At 34.6% G+C, this 15940-nt stretch overlaps 2 protein-coding genes across 4 annotated transcripts; one reads left to right on the top strand and one right to left on the bottom strand.

Annotated features, from left to right (window-relative positions):
* The first annotated feature begins 666 nt into the window (after window positions 1–666).
* LOC133688606 (uncharacterized) lies at window positions 667–4301 on the top strand. Of its 2 annotated transcripts, XM_062108147.1 has the most exons (4): window positions 667–800; window positions 1743–1841; window positions 2756–2803; window positions 3689–4301. In XM_062108147.1, the coding sequence occupies exons 2-4, from the start codon at window positions 1811–1813 to the stop codon at window positions 4078–4080; spliced, it is 471 nt and encodes a 156-aa protein (XP_061964131.1). In that variant the 5' UTR covers window positions 667–800; window positions 1743–1810; the 3' UTR covers window positions 4081–4301. The 2 variants fall into 2 exon arrangements, with proteins under 2 accessions (XP_061964131.1, XP_061964132.1); XM_062108148.1 differs by lacking the exon at window positions 2756–2803 and having other exon boundaries at window positions 721–800; window positions 3661–4301.
* A 202-nt stretch (window positions 4302–4503) lies between these two features.
* On the bottom strand, window positions 4504–15845 carry LOC133688605 (cytokinin dehydrogenase 1-like). Of its 2 annotated transcripts, XM_062108146.1 has the most exons (7): window positions 15806–15845; window positions 15202–15235; window positions 6150–6661; window positions 5672–5799; window positions 5333–5590; window positions 4968–5230; window positions 4504–4875 (listed from the first exon to the last, which is right to left on the bottom strand). In XM_062108146.1, exons 1-7 carry the CDS (start codon window positions 15843–15845, stop codon window positions 4566–4568), a joined length of 1545 nt encoding a protein of 514 aa, XP_061964130.1. In that variant the 3' UTR covers window positions 4504–4565. The 2 variants fall into 2 exon arrangements, with proteins under 2 accessions (XP_061964130.1, XP_061964129.1); XM_062108145.1 differs by lacking the exons at window positions 15202–15235; window positions 15806–15845 and having other exon boundaries at window positions 6150–6810.
* Between the last annotated feature and the right edge of the window lie 95 nt (window positions 15846–15940).

Genomic DNA, 15940 nt, shown 5'->3' with positions numbered 1-15940 from the left:
TTCTTATTTGTCTTGATTGTGCTCCTTCATCTCTTTCGATTTTTCTCGGGCCGGGTTAAAATGTTTAGTTAGTTGAACTATATTAACTGTTGCCTTTAGTTTAAAAAGCTTCAATCATGCATCAGGCGGGTTAAAATTATAAATTATATGATATATTTATGATTTAGATGTTATTTGGAGTTGTGATTTAACCCGTGTTTTATAAATTTTTAATTTTTGTTATATATTTTTATATTATTTTAATGTGCTAATATTAAAAATATTTTTTAAAATAAAAAAATATTATTTTAATTTATTTTCAAACTAAAAATATTTTTAAAAATAATTATTATTTTACTTTCAAACACCCCTGCAACAAATGTTTCATGTAAAGGAACACGTTGAAACCCAAAAAAAGTAAAAACAGTTATAAAATTTAACTTGATATATTCATGAAATCTAAGACAATACAGTGGATGTATCATGAATTTATTTAAAATGATATTATTTAAATTTTTTTTATAAAGAATTAAAATGATGTTACTTTAATTTTTTAAATTAAATTAGATTTTAATCTAATTATAAATTAATTTATTAAATTAACGAGGTCCGATTAAGTTAACTCTATCTCAATTCGGCGCGAAATGTAAACCGAGTCAAATCTAAATTCGAAGTCAGCTAGGCACAATACTTTATTAATTAACACTAACTTCCAGCACAAACAAACAAAACGCAAAAGTGGCAAAACAAACACAGCACCGCACACAGTAAAGCAAAGCAAAAGGACTCTTCTCTTCCTCTCCTTTCTCTTCCCTCACCAGGTAAACTCCATCATCATTTCTCCTTTTTAAACCCTAGAACTTGCAAAACCATAGTTATTCCCACTCTTTCTTTCCCTCTCCTTTTCCTTATTATAAATAAATAAACAAAAAGAAATTCGAGTGTTGTAGTTTCTTGTGCTTTCTCGGTCTTAAATTTCCGTTTCGCGATATGTCATCGTTGATTTTCTTTTCTGTTTTTTTTCCTTACATGTAATGTCGTAGATGCTGATGGTGTTGATAGGTTTTCTTTTTGTTATGATGCTCGATTGTTTATAATGGATTAGGACCGGCCTTTAAACATTCAAATTCAAGTGTTTTAAATTATTAATGCTGGAAATTAGGGATTCAGGAGGTGGGATTAGCTCAAACTTCAGAGGGTGTGAATGAAATGATAGAAAATTATTAACGATTAGTTGCCTGTAATTACTGCTAAATCCTTTTCAGTGTAGTGCCAATCCAGCAATGCTTTGCGCTTTCTGCTTTTAGCTTTTATTCAAATTTTCATTTTTTTGAGGAGGGAGGAAATTCCGTTCACTTGCTCTGCATCAATTTCTGTTATCAACTTGTTTGCTCCAACAAATGTTGTCTTATTAAGGTTGGATATGCTTTTAGGAGCATGGCCGCTAAATTGTGTGTTGTGAATGTGGAATCATGATTAGAGTTCGTCATGATCAAGAAACCATTCTCTTCAAGCTTCAAAGCAGTCTCAGACGACCTGTTTTTGACAATGAAATATTTGAATACATTTTACTTTTCAAATGCATGGAAGCTACCGGTATCTTTGTGTCTAAGAACGGATGTTTTTCTCTAGTTGTTTTTATTGCTGTCTTTTTTCTGATTTTGTCAAGTTTCTCTCTATGCTCCATGTTTAGTGGTAAAATTTATTTATCAGCCACTGTGTATATCGTACATGGAATCTTACAGTAGCTGTTGTTTTAATAGATTTTTTTGAGAGGATCGCGGAGGATCTTATATGCACGAGAACCATTTGGGTGAAGTTTTTATACACCATGGATCACAAGTCGGCTGAGGCTTTCCATGGTATGATCTTGTGTATCATTTCTTCAGTTAGACTGTAGCTCTGCAGTTTGGTGTGTTATTTATTTCTCATGCCTTGGGAGATTCCAAGTCAATTTGGGCCTGTAGGCAGTCTTTTGAGTATTTCATGTTACAAAATTGTTTCTTATTTTGATCTGCATAAACAAGGGACTGGAAATTGAATTCATACTCATAGCAATTAAACTTATAATATAATTTTGTGGACTACTGCGAGGTGCTATGCTCAGCCTGCTGTTTGTTATTGATTCTTTATGTATGAAAGTGCATGATCTTTATGGCCCTTTCCTCCTGAATCTTTTGGTGGATTGTGATAGAATTGTTGTTTAGAAGCGTTTATAATCCTGTTTTTCGCATGAAACCCCTCCTTTCATTTTGACAATTGTCATCATGAGACTGGGTAGGTGTTTTTGAAAGGAGGTTTATGTTACAGAAGCAGACCTTTTGTATGAATGCATTTCTAGCAGTAGCACGCTTCACAATGAAAGCAGAATTGGCAATCTTAATATTTGGGGAAGTGAAAAATCAACAATGTGCCATTAATTGTTAAAACACAATATTGTTTACTAAAAAATTAATATTAGAACATGCACACGCAGTGCTGATTTTAAAGTTTCTTTTGAAGTGATAGTGCCTCCTGAATCTTTTGGTGGATTGTGAGAGCTCCCATTTCAGCCAAAATTATCAAACTAGATCATAATAGATGTCACTCTTATATTGATGTGTCGATGCCCTAATGATGACTTCCATAAATATATTTTGTTAAGGTATGTTGCAATTTAACAGCAAAATGAGTAAATCATTCTCTATGTTTTTCTCTTTCTGCAATCTGAATTGTAACATCATTCTTAGGACAATACTATTTCTTCCACTAAAGAAGGCCTTTAAACTTAATGCAGATAGACATGAAAAGTTCAACAGAGCCTTCCAATTAGAAGACAAGCTAGGTTGGTTGCTTACATGGAAGAAATGTTTTTAAGTTTAATAATGTAGCCAATAGCCTTCTATACGAGTCAAGCCTGATATGCTGGATATTTGGAATTGACTTGTCAAATCTAATTCTGGTATTATAGGTCCTGGAGGAGTCCTAACAAACAGGTGCTGACATAATTTTTTTGGAGAGATTCAATGACTTGGGTTCTTATTTTATTTCGTTTTATTTTTCCTGCATATGTGTGTGGGATGCGATTACAAGATCCTACACCTAGATTTTGAATAACAGGGTCTTTGGAAAGCATCTACCAGCACAAGGGCACTCCCTAAATTATTTGTTTTCTTGCCAACCTTTGGGACAAATCCTTCATTTCAGCTTCTATAGAAATCATATGTCGGGAACTGTTTTCTTTACATGGATAGATAACTAATGTTAGAAGTAACATCTCATAATTTCCTTACTTAGTAATGTTAGATGAAACATCCTATACATAGCTGAAACAACCAATAAGCATAATGTTACTTTTATTTATCAGTATTTTATGATTTTCCCATATGAACATTGTCCACAATGAGAACATGAAGTGCTCAAATCAAGCTCAGATTTGTTGAGGTTTTTAAACTCTTAAATTTTTTCATTTTGATTTTATGTCTGGAGAAACCATAATCTTGAGATATGGATGCTCAAGAGTTTTTGTTTGTGACCTGAATAGACTACGGTATTGAAATCTCACTTCTATATATTACTGAAGTTTATTATGAGACTTAATTTAAATTTATCTTTCAATTGTGATAAACAAGCCAGTTTTCACTCATTCCATTTCTTTTTGATGAAAACGTATCCCATGCAAATGCTGGCTTCCTTTGTCAGTTTGTAATCTTGTTGCTGGATGCCCCAGATACTGATGAAAACAGAACAAGGGATGAAGCTGCCGAATCCAATTGTTCCAAGAATGATGTGAAAGATATTCCAAGACCTGGTCCAAGTACTCCAGTAGATAACAGGAAAGTTAACTTGGTTGATTGGAGAGCGCAGGAACTTGCTTCTCCAAATTCTCCTATGGATGAGAACAGATCTGGGGAAGTAAACATGGAGGCTTCCATAACACAAGATGATATTATACGGGCTGGTGGCTTTGGAGCTAGAGATGATATAGGTAGCTTTCTTCCTGTTGCAAGTGATTCAACTGACTTTGAAGCAACAATCCTTGATGCTAGAAACTATGAAGAGCCTCAGGGAGAAATACACAGACCAGGCCTTGGCTGGACAGAAGCAACAGAAAGGAAGTAGCTCTTTTGTCAATCCTTGAGACCTAGTTGACCTAGTTGCCACGGACAGTCTTTTTCAGGTGTTTATGGCCTCTGACATGTTGTGGTATGCTTAACATGTAACTCTGTGGTTTGGATAAATTATTAACTTCATGTTTCTGTATGCATGATTTGGCATGAATGTGTTAGAAACAGATGCTTTCGCCTTGCTCGAAGAAAAAAAAGAAATTTAATTTCATGATATGTTTAAAATCATCCTGACTGACTTAATACTAGAAGCCCTCTCTACAGAATTACCTCCTTAAAATCTTCATGTTTTTAACAAAAAAGTTACGTAGCCTGCTGACTCTTGCTCTCTATTATGCTGACGATTGTCATGGAAACCCAACTTTCTATCAGAGCTTGATATTAGTAATTTACAGTCGTAGGCATTTATGGGTCCATATTTGCCTTAAGGAACCTTTTCCTGATATTTTTCTTGAACGAGAGGCCAGCATCATGTGGATGCTATTTCCTTCTGAAGATTCGTTGGCCAGGAGCTAGGATTGCCATTGGGTCATAAGTTGATTTCCTTAGTACAAAAACTTCCCACTTCGGACCAAAATGAGCTTGCCATTCTTCCTGGGTGCTGTAATGAGGCAAATATTGCTTGGCCCCAAGATTAGTCGAGGAACAGAAACCTAGAATTCTTTGGTTTTGAGCTAAAATGTGAAACAAGCCATCTCGTCCTGTGGAAGATGGCATCGCAGATGATAAGAACGCCACTAGGTAGAAAGTATCTTCTTCTGGGGTGATTAAGGATGTTCGGTTATCCCACCTGCAATGTGAAGGAACAATCAGGTCGATAACATAGAATTTGAAATTCGTGAGGGAATTTAATAGGTTTTTCTTTTTTAGGTATGACAGTACTTGGACTTATTGACCGGATAGATGAGGATGGGACCATTGCTGCTGTCTGTAAGAATATTTCCGAAGACCTCTTGAGCAAATTCAAAAATTTTGTTTTTTGGGATTAGAAGATTCAACCATGGGTGAGGAATCTCCCATAAACCTTTTGCTCGGAGTTTGATTTCAGACATGTGGACTCTGTCCAGGAATTCCACATAAGAAACTTCTGACAGAAAGAGTGTGGATGGAATGTAACTCAGTTCTGACAATAGGCTCTCAGTTTCCTGTATGAGAGAAAACAAGGTTAGGAGCAAGGGCATCAATAAAGTGAAATCTATGTTGGGCTCCTGAGAAGTGTTTTGCTGTGTTCTCTTCGCAAGTCTTACCTGATTTATCGCATCAGACTCGTTTGGGTTGAAGTATTTGGCAATTTCCAGACAATAAAGAGTTTTTCCTTCTGAAATAAATTGACTGGCTTGAAGAGGGTCTTTTGGATTGAAGGAGGATCTCCAGTTATTGAGAAGACCAGTTCTGTTTATTATTACAAGCCCTTCGATGTAGTCGAAGGAATTCTTGGATATTAAATGTTCTTGGTCCTTGGAAAATTTAGAGAATTCGTCATATAGTGCTCTGATCCATTTCACCTGTCAAAAGCAATAAATTACATTGTGGATATTTCTTGTGACATTATACGACTGCCTAGAGATGCTGAACGTAATTTTTACCATCTTTGGTGCCGGTTCAAGAGATATTCTCGCTCTAGTGATTATGCCAAACTGCCCAAGCCCTCCAAGAACACCATAAAAGAGATCTGCGTTCTGCTTCTCTGAACAGGTAACTACTTCTCCCTTGCCTGCACCCAGAGCATCATGTTAGAATATTCAGTTATGCGTTTCTCAGCTTTAAATAATTCAATCACAATTTCAAGTTAGCTAGACTGGCTGTGAATTTCATTATTCTTTAGGGTGCATTCTTTCCATGCTACTTTTTCTCTAGGCTAAATGTAATCGAAAATCTAAGCTTAATTCCAGCTACTTGTGTGGCGGGGTAAAGTTGTGCTTGTATAAAAATTGAAGTAATAATATCACAGGAGTATTCTCCCTGACATGCTGAAGTGACTATTTCTATATCTTGTACTGTGATCTTGGGCCAACCTTGTCTGAAAATTTATGCATTGCGGAATCCGGGCATGTGTAAATATACCTGTGACAACCTCCAATTGGTAAATGTTGTTAATCTGTGGTCCATGTTTGAATGCCTGTCCACTAATTCCGGCATTTGATAAGGTGCCTCCAACGGTGAGATGAAGGTAGTCCGTCCAAGACTTTGGTGCTAGCCCGTATTTAAGAGTCTCATGTAGAATATCAATCCACAACTCACTACCTGATGCGTCCACATAAGGCAGGTCTCCGGTGTGAACTTGCATCTCTGGTCCCTGAAGTGATTCCATGTTGATTACTATACCTTGATGAGCTTGTGCCTGACCTTGAAGGGAGTGACTGTGGCCTCTAGCAGCAACGGTTAGCTGCGAAGTGGAACCCATTTTGAAAATATGCTTTACAGTGTTGGAAATATCAGAAACTGATTTTGGATGTAGAACTGCCGATGGTAGGAAATGATACATGTTGCCAAAGTCCTTGGCTGCGTAGTCGATATTGTCAAAGCTGAAGCAGCCATCTAGCTCTAGTGTTTCCAATGAAGAGATGTTGGAGGAGCTCTTATATGGAATCACACCTGGGCTGACAGAAGATTGGTTGGAACAAAGATTGATTTTATCTGGTATAGAGTAAAAGAAAAGGATCATAATAAATACAAGGAATAGAAGGTTGTTCTGTCTTCTAGAAGCAGAAGATGGTGATCCCATTTGTTCTGTGCGAGAAAGGGAAGGAAGGAGAGAGATTGTGTATATGTTGCAATAGCAAAAGGAGAGGTGCAGAAGAGCTTATGGAAATGAAAGGTTTAGAAGACAATTTAAAGGGAAGGTTTGGGCGGCACAGTCAAAATAGAGCCATCTATTCAGTGATGACCCCCCGTATACGAACTGTCCAAACTTTGTCTTAGATGTGTGTTCAGGAATATTTTCTTAGGCTCCCCTTTTTGGCTTCCAAAGGGAGTAATAGATAGAAGTCACAAGAAAGTGAAAAAACAGCTTCTCTAAATGCTTGCCATTTTCCAGTCTCACAACCGCAATTTCCACTTTCCTCCTTCTAATCCGTTTAGTGATACGCGATCACTACTTAGAACAATGATGCTTTCTTCCAACCTGAATACGTCAATCTGATTCTCTATCATCCACTGTCTTTCCTTAAACTTATTTTTTCTTGTGCTCAAGAAATTCACTGAGTTGTGTTCTCATTTTTGTCAGATTAGGATTGAATTCCTGGCATCGACGGGCCGGCCCCTACTAGGTTGTATCCTGTAAGAGCTAAGTGGTCAAATATGGGTCCATGGTCACGTGATGTTCATGAGCTGCTGCTTGCTGATAAACTTTTTTGGCAGTGCAGGGTTCTAGGATCCAAACCAGCGTTGTTTTGAACATTTGGTGAAATCAATGTCTTTAAGACAAAGCATATGTAACAAAAATGGTTGCTCTCTGAGTAAGGCCAGCCTGTTTCATATGAAATCCAAACGGCAATTTACCATGTTCTTGTGGGGGCATTATTGATAAAAAAAAAAAACACACAACATTAACGTTGGTTTAGGTGGTCTTGGTGTCCTTTGAATTTAATCTTAAATCATACGTTCTTATTTTTTTCTAAAATTTCCGTTGTCTTGATGAGACATGACCCAAATTTGAAATGCAATTATATGACTGTCCTGTGGCTTTTTTTTTCCCAGTAAGCTTCACCAAAATAGTTGAAATTGTGGTACTTAATTTGAATTTAAACTTTATTTATGGGTTCTTTCCCCTTGAATCTTTACGAGGAAGAACCAAATTTTTGTATTGCATTTGTATCATTTTGTCAGTATTTGTTTTGAGCCAGCTTCACCATACTACACTACCTTGGTCCAGATGAGGTTCTACCTTAAGATGAACACAGCAGAGATCAAGATGCATTAGTTTAGGGATTCTTCTCTTGATTGAATACTTATATAGGGTTCTAAATGTTAACTATAGATGCACATGATGGTGTCTATGAAATTGTGTTTTTTTTATTTTTTTATTATGATGATTTGAGGAAAAAGGTGGGACTATCACTATCACTTAGGTCAGGCTGTAAGGTATTTCACCAATTACATTGAAAGTAAGTGTCTTGTCCTGGGCTATATATGATTTTGTTTGCTCTCTATTCACCTCACCTCACCTCACCTCTTTCCCTTTCTCCCCTCCCTGCCATGGGAGGCCAATTTTAGGTCAGACACCAGTCAAGCTTCGTGTGCTCGCTGGGGTGTTGTGGGTCACAGAGTACTGTCTTCATAGCTGGGCGTGTAGGGGCCTGGGGGGTGCGTAGTTCTGTGTGGATAAATGCAGAGGAAACGGGAGAAAGTGTGAACTTGAGGCTGACAGTTTGAATGCGGGAAACACCAAAAAGGTCAACCTATAAAGCTAGCTTAGGTTGGAGTCTTAGATCCCAGCACTGGGACGACATCCCTAGAATGGTTCCCATCTTTTTTAATATTTGTAAATTTATGTCTTTTTGTGCCCAACAAACTACTATTATTGAAGTTATTGCTCCATTTACTTCGCCCATTGACGACCTAATAAGCATCCATTTGAATTCAGCAGCTCTTTTGGAGGAAAAAAAACAGATGCTTGTCACCAATATCACTCGTGCAAAAGATGAAATATATATTCATAGCCTCCATGCTTGTCTGCCTATCATTTCTTTTTTCTTTTTTCTTTTTTTTTTTTGATTTACGTGGGGTGTCCGGGCCAGCTTGCGCGCACCAAGACTATTCCCCACGGCCCACTGGACATCCTGCAAGTCCAGGGGCAGGTTAGGCACCGCAGGGGTGACAGGCGTGCACATAGAGGGTCGAACCCGGGACGGGGGCGGAACAAGTCACACGGTTGACCACAGCAGCTAGGCTCTCAAGTGCGTCTGCCTATCATTTCTTGTTTGTCTTGGTAAGTGCTTGTTGCCCAATTATTGCTGTTAGTGATTACAACTTGGTGTAGTAAGTAAATATAATTCTTCTTCCCTCTGAAAGCATTTCCCAGGGTGACTTGCAAATTGGTTGTAGTTCCGCCCTTCACACTACGCGCGTCTTGCCTTTCAATATTTCCCTCGTTAATTTGCATCTTTTTCCCTGATTTGTTTTATTTTATTTCAGTTTCCAGTTGTTCTGTAAAGAGCTAGTCTCTCTCTGTGTATAGCTAGGACATGGATCATGAAGCTCCATACAATATCATCGCAAGATATATGTGTTTATCGCATGTATGAAACCATGAATAATCAATATCCGTACATATTACGTGTATCAGGAGGTATTAACATGGATGATTAAGCCCATAATTTTGGTGAGCAGTGATTTCCATTTTCGCAGCGGTTTGGGAGCAATGAATACTTGTTTCTCTACCTTTTTTATAATTATATCTTTATTTTACTGTAAATATTCATGCAAATAATGGCTTCATAATATCTAAGAGCCGAACATCATGAAAAGGGTAGTATAAATTTGTTTAGAAGTGGAAATAATTCAATATGTAGTACAACAACATGTGCATGGAACCAGTTAGGTTAAATACTTGTTTGTAACTATCTTTTTGGTCTTTTATTTTCTGTGTCCACTACTGCACTCAATATATACAAACACTGGCTGGCTATCTGTCCATGGAAATGTCATCATAAAAGGTGAAACATTTCTCTTCAAAAGTAGAAATAATGCCAACAAAGGTGGAACAATAACAAGTGCCCCAGATTTAGTTGTACTTAAATTTACTTTACCATTTTTTTTCACTCTCCTTCTCAATTCATTATAAATCTAGGGTCTAAATATTCCTTAGTATTTTTACTCTTTATGTCACAATATTTGAATTCCTTTTATGATGTGAATATATTATATTATCCGGTAAAGAGTTTCGCTGACCCATCTTCTTTACTTTTTATTTTGAATAATAATTTTTTTTAATTTACTTTCAAATATTTTTTATTATTCATTTGGGTGATTTATAAAGTGGTTGAGCTAACTAGATATAACTTCTATATTATTTAATTTTAAACCTGGATTAAATAAAAAGTTGGGAATTTCTCATTTAATAATCTAGCTAGTGCATCTTTCTCTTCCTGTTTCGGGCATTTTCATTTCCCGCTTCTTTGACCTTCTTAACAAGGTTAGAATTTCTTACTTAATCTCGTGCATCGATCATTGATGACCAGAAAATTTCTTCCTGATTCTTTAAGCTGTCAAGATCTGCCACTAATTAGGATTAGGATCATGCAAGTGGGGTTTTTAATTCACTGTTAGAAATAAGTGCAGAGAAAGCAGCTAGCGTGCTCATTGGATTTGCTGTGTCGCCGAACAAGGTAAGAACAGATTATCGACAGGACAGATATTTTTCGTTCATACATGTAATCCATACAGGCTAGATCTAGGGTACCTAGCACCAAAGTACTAATGCACGTGTCCTAGATTAACAAAAGAAGATGCCATTAGTTTTGTTCTTTCTTAATAGAGTATAAATTCAACTAGGTTTTGTGTCTCTAATTAGTTCCATGGTGTAATGATGAGGCACGGCACACCATTAATCCAAAGCTTCTCCAAGTAGAGCCAAAAGTAGTCGTCAATTTTGTGATCGTGCCATAAATTTTGTTGCTCACCATACAGGAGAAAAAATGCTAAAACATTCTTAAGTTTTATGATTTGGTCTGAAAATTTACACTGACGATATATCAACGCATAAAATGAAATACAAAGCAATCAATTTTGACACCTAAACGAGAAATGATTTGAGTGTTGATCAAATGCTCTCTGATAGGAGACCGACCACTATAAAAGAGAGTCCAAGTTAGGCCAAGCATGTTAAAATAATATCAAAAAACATTTTATGTTAAAAGGTGGCGCACTCGGATATTCATAATATTTTTTAATGTTGTTGGTGATATCATAATCGATTTAATTTCCGGGATTTATTTTTATTTATCTTTCTTCCTTCTCTCGTCTCTATACTTATTTAATATTTTTTTTTCTGAATATCATAAGTTATAATAAAAATCATGAAATTTAAAAAACTATTATTTTTTCAATAACTTTTTTTAAAATATGCTAAAAACCAAATAGACCTCCCTGTAAAGGAGTGGCTAGGGTGTGAGGTCACCCAAAAACACGTTGGGAAACCAGGAAGAGGGTTAGAAAAAAATTACCCTAAGTCTGACCATGCTAGCAATCCTGCGTCCGTCCTCCTCATGCATGTCCATTTTGTCTTGTCCCTGTTACTATCTCTGTTTCTGTGGTGCCTAATAAGCTGTCCCCATTGTCAGTGTTTCAGTGACCTTGGAAACATAGTGAGGAACTCGTGGTGCTCAAGCTAAGATCGTAGCTAGCCATAGTAGCCTCGTTGTCGACACTCCAATTGCTTCCCTGGTAAAATATGGAGAGTAGAATGATGAAGTTACAGGCAATGTGGCAACATTTCAGTGGCTACAAGAGCTCTAACGACAGTTTCCCCATCGACTGGGTGTCGAATCCTCCTCCATGCAATCTGCCGTCTACTGTACTGTCTTGTCGATAAAAGTGAAAACTCATTCTGCTGAACGTTGAGGAAGACACACAGTACAATATTATATTAATTAGTTTTTTTTTCTTGTATAGCTCAAGGAAAATCTCCTTTTCTTTCTTAATAAAGACTCCTAGTTTTAATGTTCGGTAAACATCACCTGATCTAAAGCCATGATTATCCTGGTAGAGTGGATGTGATTTGCGAAAAGAGGATATTAAGAAAATTAACTACTACTCCCAATGGATGGCGCCGTGTTAATCGTCTTCAGCAACCTGTTCAAATGATGAAGGTGTCCAGAAATCGGGACTGCTGATAATTAAACAACTTCTTGTCAAGAACAATAACACTTCTAAACTAAAACAGAAAAAATTTAAGAAACTGTCATTGCCCAAGATCTATAGCTATCTACGTACAAATTCTTAGCTAGCCATGGAAAGCAACATGCAAATTATTGTCGTATCACTAACAGTGCCAACCATATTCAATGCTATCTCTTTCCCTTTGGAATTTGGACATCTTTTAACTTTTCTTCAAATCCAAAATGGAACATCTTCAATCAAATAATTAAACATTTCAATTAGTAGCAATTTGTCAGCCAAATTATGTTTGTGATAAGGGACAGAAGTGAAGGAGATAGGACATCGTCGCGTTGAATTAATACCTTTGACAGAGGATAACCTGCACTGAGCAAGGCATGGTGTAGGGAACACATTCAGGTGGTTGGGTTCCACTACTAGATTCATTGCATAGCAAAGGTTACAAAAGAGTTAAAACCCATAGCTGATTGCTGCCACGTATTACTTGACCATCCCACTAGCTAGAAACTGGTGCAAATGAAAATGCCACCGAGATAATTCATGTGATAAATAGAACATCAGCAAATTAAACACATCAATTCCATAATTGTAACTGTTTGAGGACTGCCCTGGAAAAAAAAAAAGGATTATCATTAATGATGAGCCGCGAAAGAAAGAGTTCTGGATAATGGAGAAGAAAGATTTTTTTGTAGGAATTCTCGTTCTGGACAATAGAACAAGGAGCTAGCCTAGGCACCATCGATCTGTCTCTCTCGTCCTCTCCCTCTCTGTGTTTTTCTTAGAGGAGTGCCAGACTCCAATTATTATTTTTCCAGCTAAAGATCATGGGCACCATCCCAACCAGAATCTTATTGAAGTTTTGAACTGAATCAAAAGATTAAAAAAAAAAGAGTTTAAGTTTCAAACAAAGTAATGAATGCTCTTTTTTACACAATATGTAATGGAGGTGACATTAAAGAGTGGTTTAAAAAATAAATTTTTTTAATTTTAAAAAATATTTAGACACTGTTATCAAGTAAGAAAAGATCATGATTTGGTTTATAGACCTAACTTGACTCAATAAACTTGCTTCATTTAATTATATAATAAAAAAACCATAATAAATCAATCAAATAATAATAATAATAATAATAATTATGATTACCTGCAACAACAAAAAACACTTATCAATATTTTAAAAATATTTCTATGATCTTACTTGATAACAAAATAAAAATTTAATAAAATAATATCTAAAATATATTTTCAATTCCTCCAAGAATAATAAAGGGATAATAATCAATAAAATATTAAAGAATAAAAATAAAAAAAACATTCAATTTAAAAAAGATAAAAAAAAAAAAAACAATCCAAGTCAAATCATATTAACTTACTAAACCTATAACTTGTGTTATGAAAATAAGATAACCTTATAGAAAGTAAATTAAAAAAAATCATGAAACACAATCCTTGCCAATTCAATGTTGAAATTGAAAAAAAAAACAAAGTCAACTCATATTAGCCTACCAAACTCGTGACCGAGTCAGGAGACTAGGATAACCCCATAGAAACAAATAGAAAAAAATATCATGAAGTCTAATTCACAACCAACTCAATGAAAAAAAATAAAATAAATCAATCAATTAACAAAAAATATTTAATGACAAAACCCTACAATTTAATGAGAATTGAACAATCATACCAAACCCTACAACTCGAGTCATGAGAATTGAATAACCTAATAGAAAAAAATTAAAAAAAAATTAAAACTTCAAATTTCAAAACAACTTAATACTGAAGGATAAAATTAAAAAAAAAATTAATTTAAAAAAATAACAAAAAAATCTCGAGTTAACCCACTAAACCTACAAACTAAGTCATGAGACTATAATTATCTCAAAGAAAAGAAATAAAAAAATAACCATGAATCCTAATTCACAACTAACATGATGTAGAAAGATGGAATAAATAAAAATTAATTAAAAAAACCCAAGGTCAACTCGGGTTAACTTTCCAAAGTCATGACCTGGGTGAACTCATGAAACTTGTGACTCAGTTCATAAAATTAAGATAACCCTATAGAAAAAAAATAAAAAAATTTAAAACTCAATTTTCAACTAACTCAATACATAAGGATGAAATAAAAAAAAAAAGGACCCAAGGAAAAAAGTCCAAAGTTAACTCGAGTTAACTTTCCAAACCTATGATCCATGACATGCAATTATAATTACTTTATAAAAGACAAATAAAAAAAATCATGAAATCCAATTCCAACCAACAACATTGAATGATGGATTTAAAAAAACAATTAAAAAATACCCAAAACAAAACAAATAATAATATAAAAATAAAATAACAGCTAATCTTGTTATTTTAGAGAGAGAGAGCGAGCACTCATAAACCGAGAAGAAAAAAAGAAGAGTACAAAAAAAAAAAAAGAGGATAGCTAGAGACCCATCGTGGCTCTTCCGTCAACGTGTGTGTTTGGTATTGCGGTAGCTGTTGTGGTTGTGGTTTGAAAAAGGTTGTTTTATAAAAAGTACTTTTAATTGATGTTGGTTTAAAAAAATAGGTGTTTGGTTAAAACTGTGGTTAAAATTGAGGTTGAAAAAAAGTAATTTAATGTGTTTGGTTAAGAATGTTTTTGAAATTGAGGTTATAAAATAATTTTTTTTAAAAAAAATACATACATATATATATATATATATATATATTAATATTGATGATTTTAAATTTAAATATTATGGATTTAACTATTGCAATTACATCATGGAATAAAACATACTTTATATAAAATATTTTTTATTATTCTATGAAACTATCTAGAATTCCATTACGTACAAAATATATCTGATAAAAACTACAGTTTCTATAATTTTTTTAGCATGTAATAAAATTAGATAAAATATTATCATGTATAAAATTCACTCTAAACTATTTTTTTTAAATGTTAAAAAAATTAGAACACTAAAAAAAAAAAAAACTCACGCAGTGCAAGTGAACAGTGCAAGAGAATTGCACTGTTCACTATTTTAAAAGTGAACAGTGCAATTCCCTTGCACTGTTCACATGAACAGTGCATCACTATGCACTGTTCATGTTAATTGCACTGTTCATTGAACAATGCAATTAACGTGACTAGTATATAAAAAGCAACGAATTCTTGTTTTTTAATTACTGCGTTTTCAACGGAGAAAAGATATGGGACCCAATAAACAATATCTTTATTTTTTCTTTAACCAAATAGCTGTCAGCTGCATTTTAATTAAAACGCAGCCGCAGCCGCAGTCGCGTAGACAAACAGAGCCAACATGCCTTGCTTGCCACACATGCTCTCGCCAAGCTGTTTCCAACGCCACTAAGGGAGGCAGGATTCTAAGAGTAGAGGAAGCTGCAAGCGTTGCCACAACACCTTCTCTCACGTGATGATGTGTGTGATACAACACCAATCAATTTTCTTATCCTTTTATTTTAGTCCTTGATCTTGCAAAACTAGAGTTGAACATTTCTTTCAGTTTCAAAATTAATATGTGAATTAATTATTTTAAATTAATAAAATTTAATTTATTTTTGTCAAATCAAGCATTACCTAATCCTTATAATTTCTAATTGACATTGCAAGATCCTGATATCCAGGCTACTAAAACAAACCATTGAATTCAATTCTAAATAAATTTAATGTGGATTAATCAGATTAAAAAAAAATGATAAAAAAATTCAAAGGACTAAAACAAAACAAAAAAAAGAAGTTGGAAATATTCCCTATTCATATTCAATTAAGTACATGATGCTAGCAAAATAATAATAATAATAATTGAAACTTAAACATTTTTTAAACTGGAAAATCTTCTCAAAACTCTAATTATTTTAAATTAATATAATAACATTTTATTCTACCAAACTAAGTATTAATTGAGTAACGAATTTCTTTTTTAATATCATAAAATCCTTATATAAGAACAACCAAAATAAATCATCAAATATAATTTTAAATCAACACACAATTAAAGTACCAAATAAAAAGAAGTCGAGCAATG

Source organism: Populus nigra, chromosome 3 (genome assembly GCF_951802175.1).
Source record: "Populus nigra chromosome 3, ddPopNigr1.1, whole genome shotgun sequence".
In the NCBI taxonomy this organism is placed as follows: Eukaryota; Viridiplantae; Streptophyta; class Magnoliopsida; order Malpighiales; family Salicaceae; genus Populus; species Populus nigra.
This window is presented reverse-complemented; position numbering and strand designations above follow the sequence as displayed.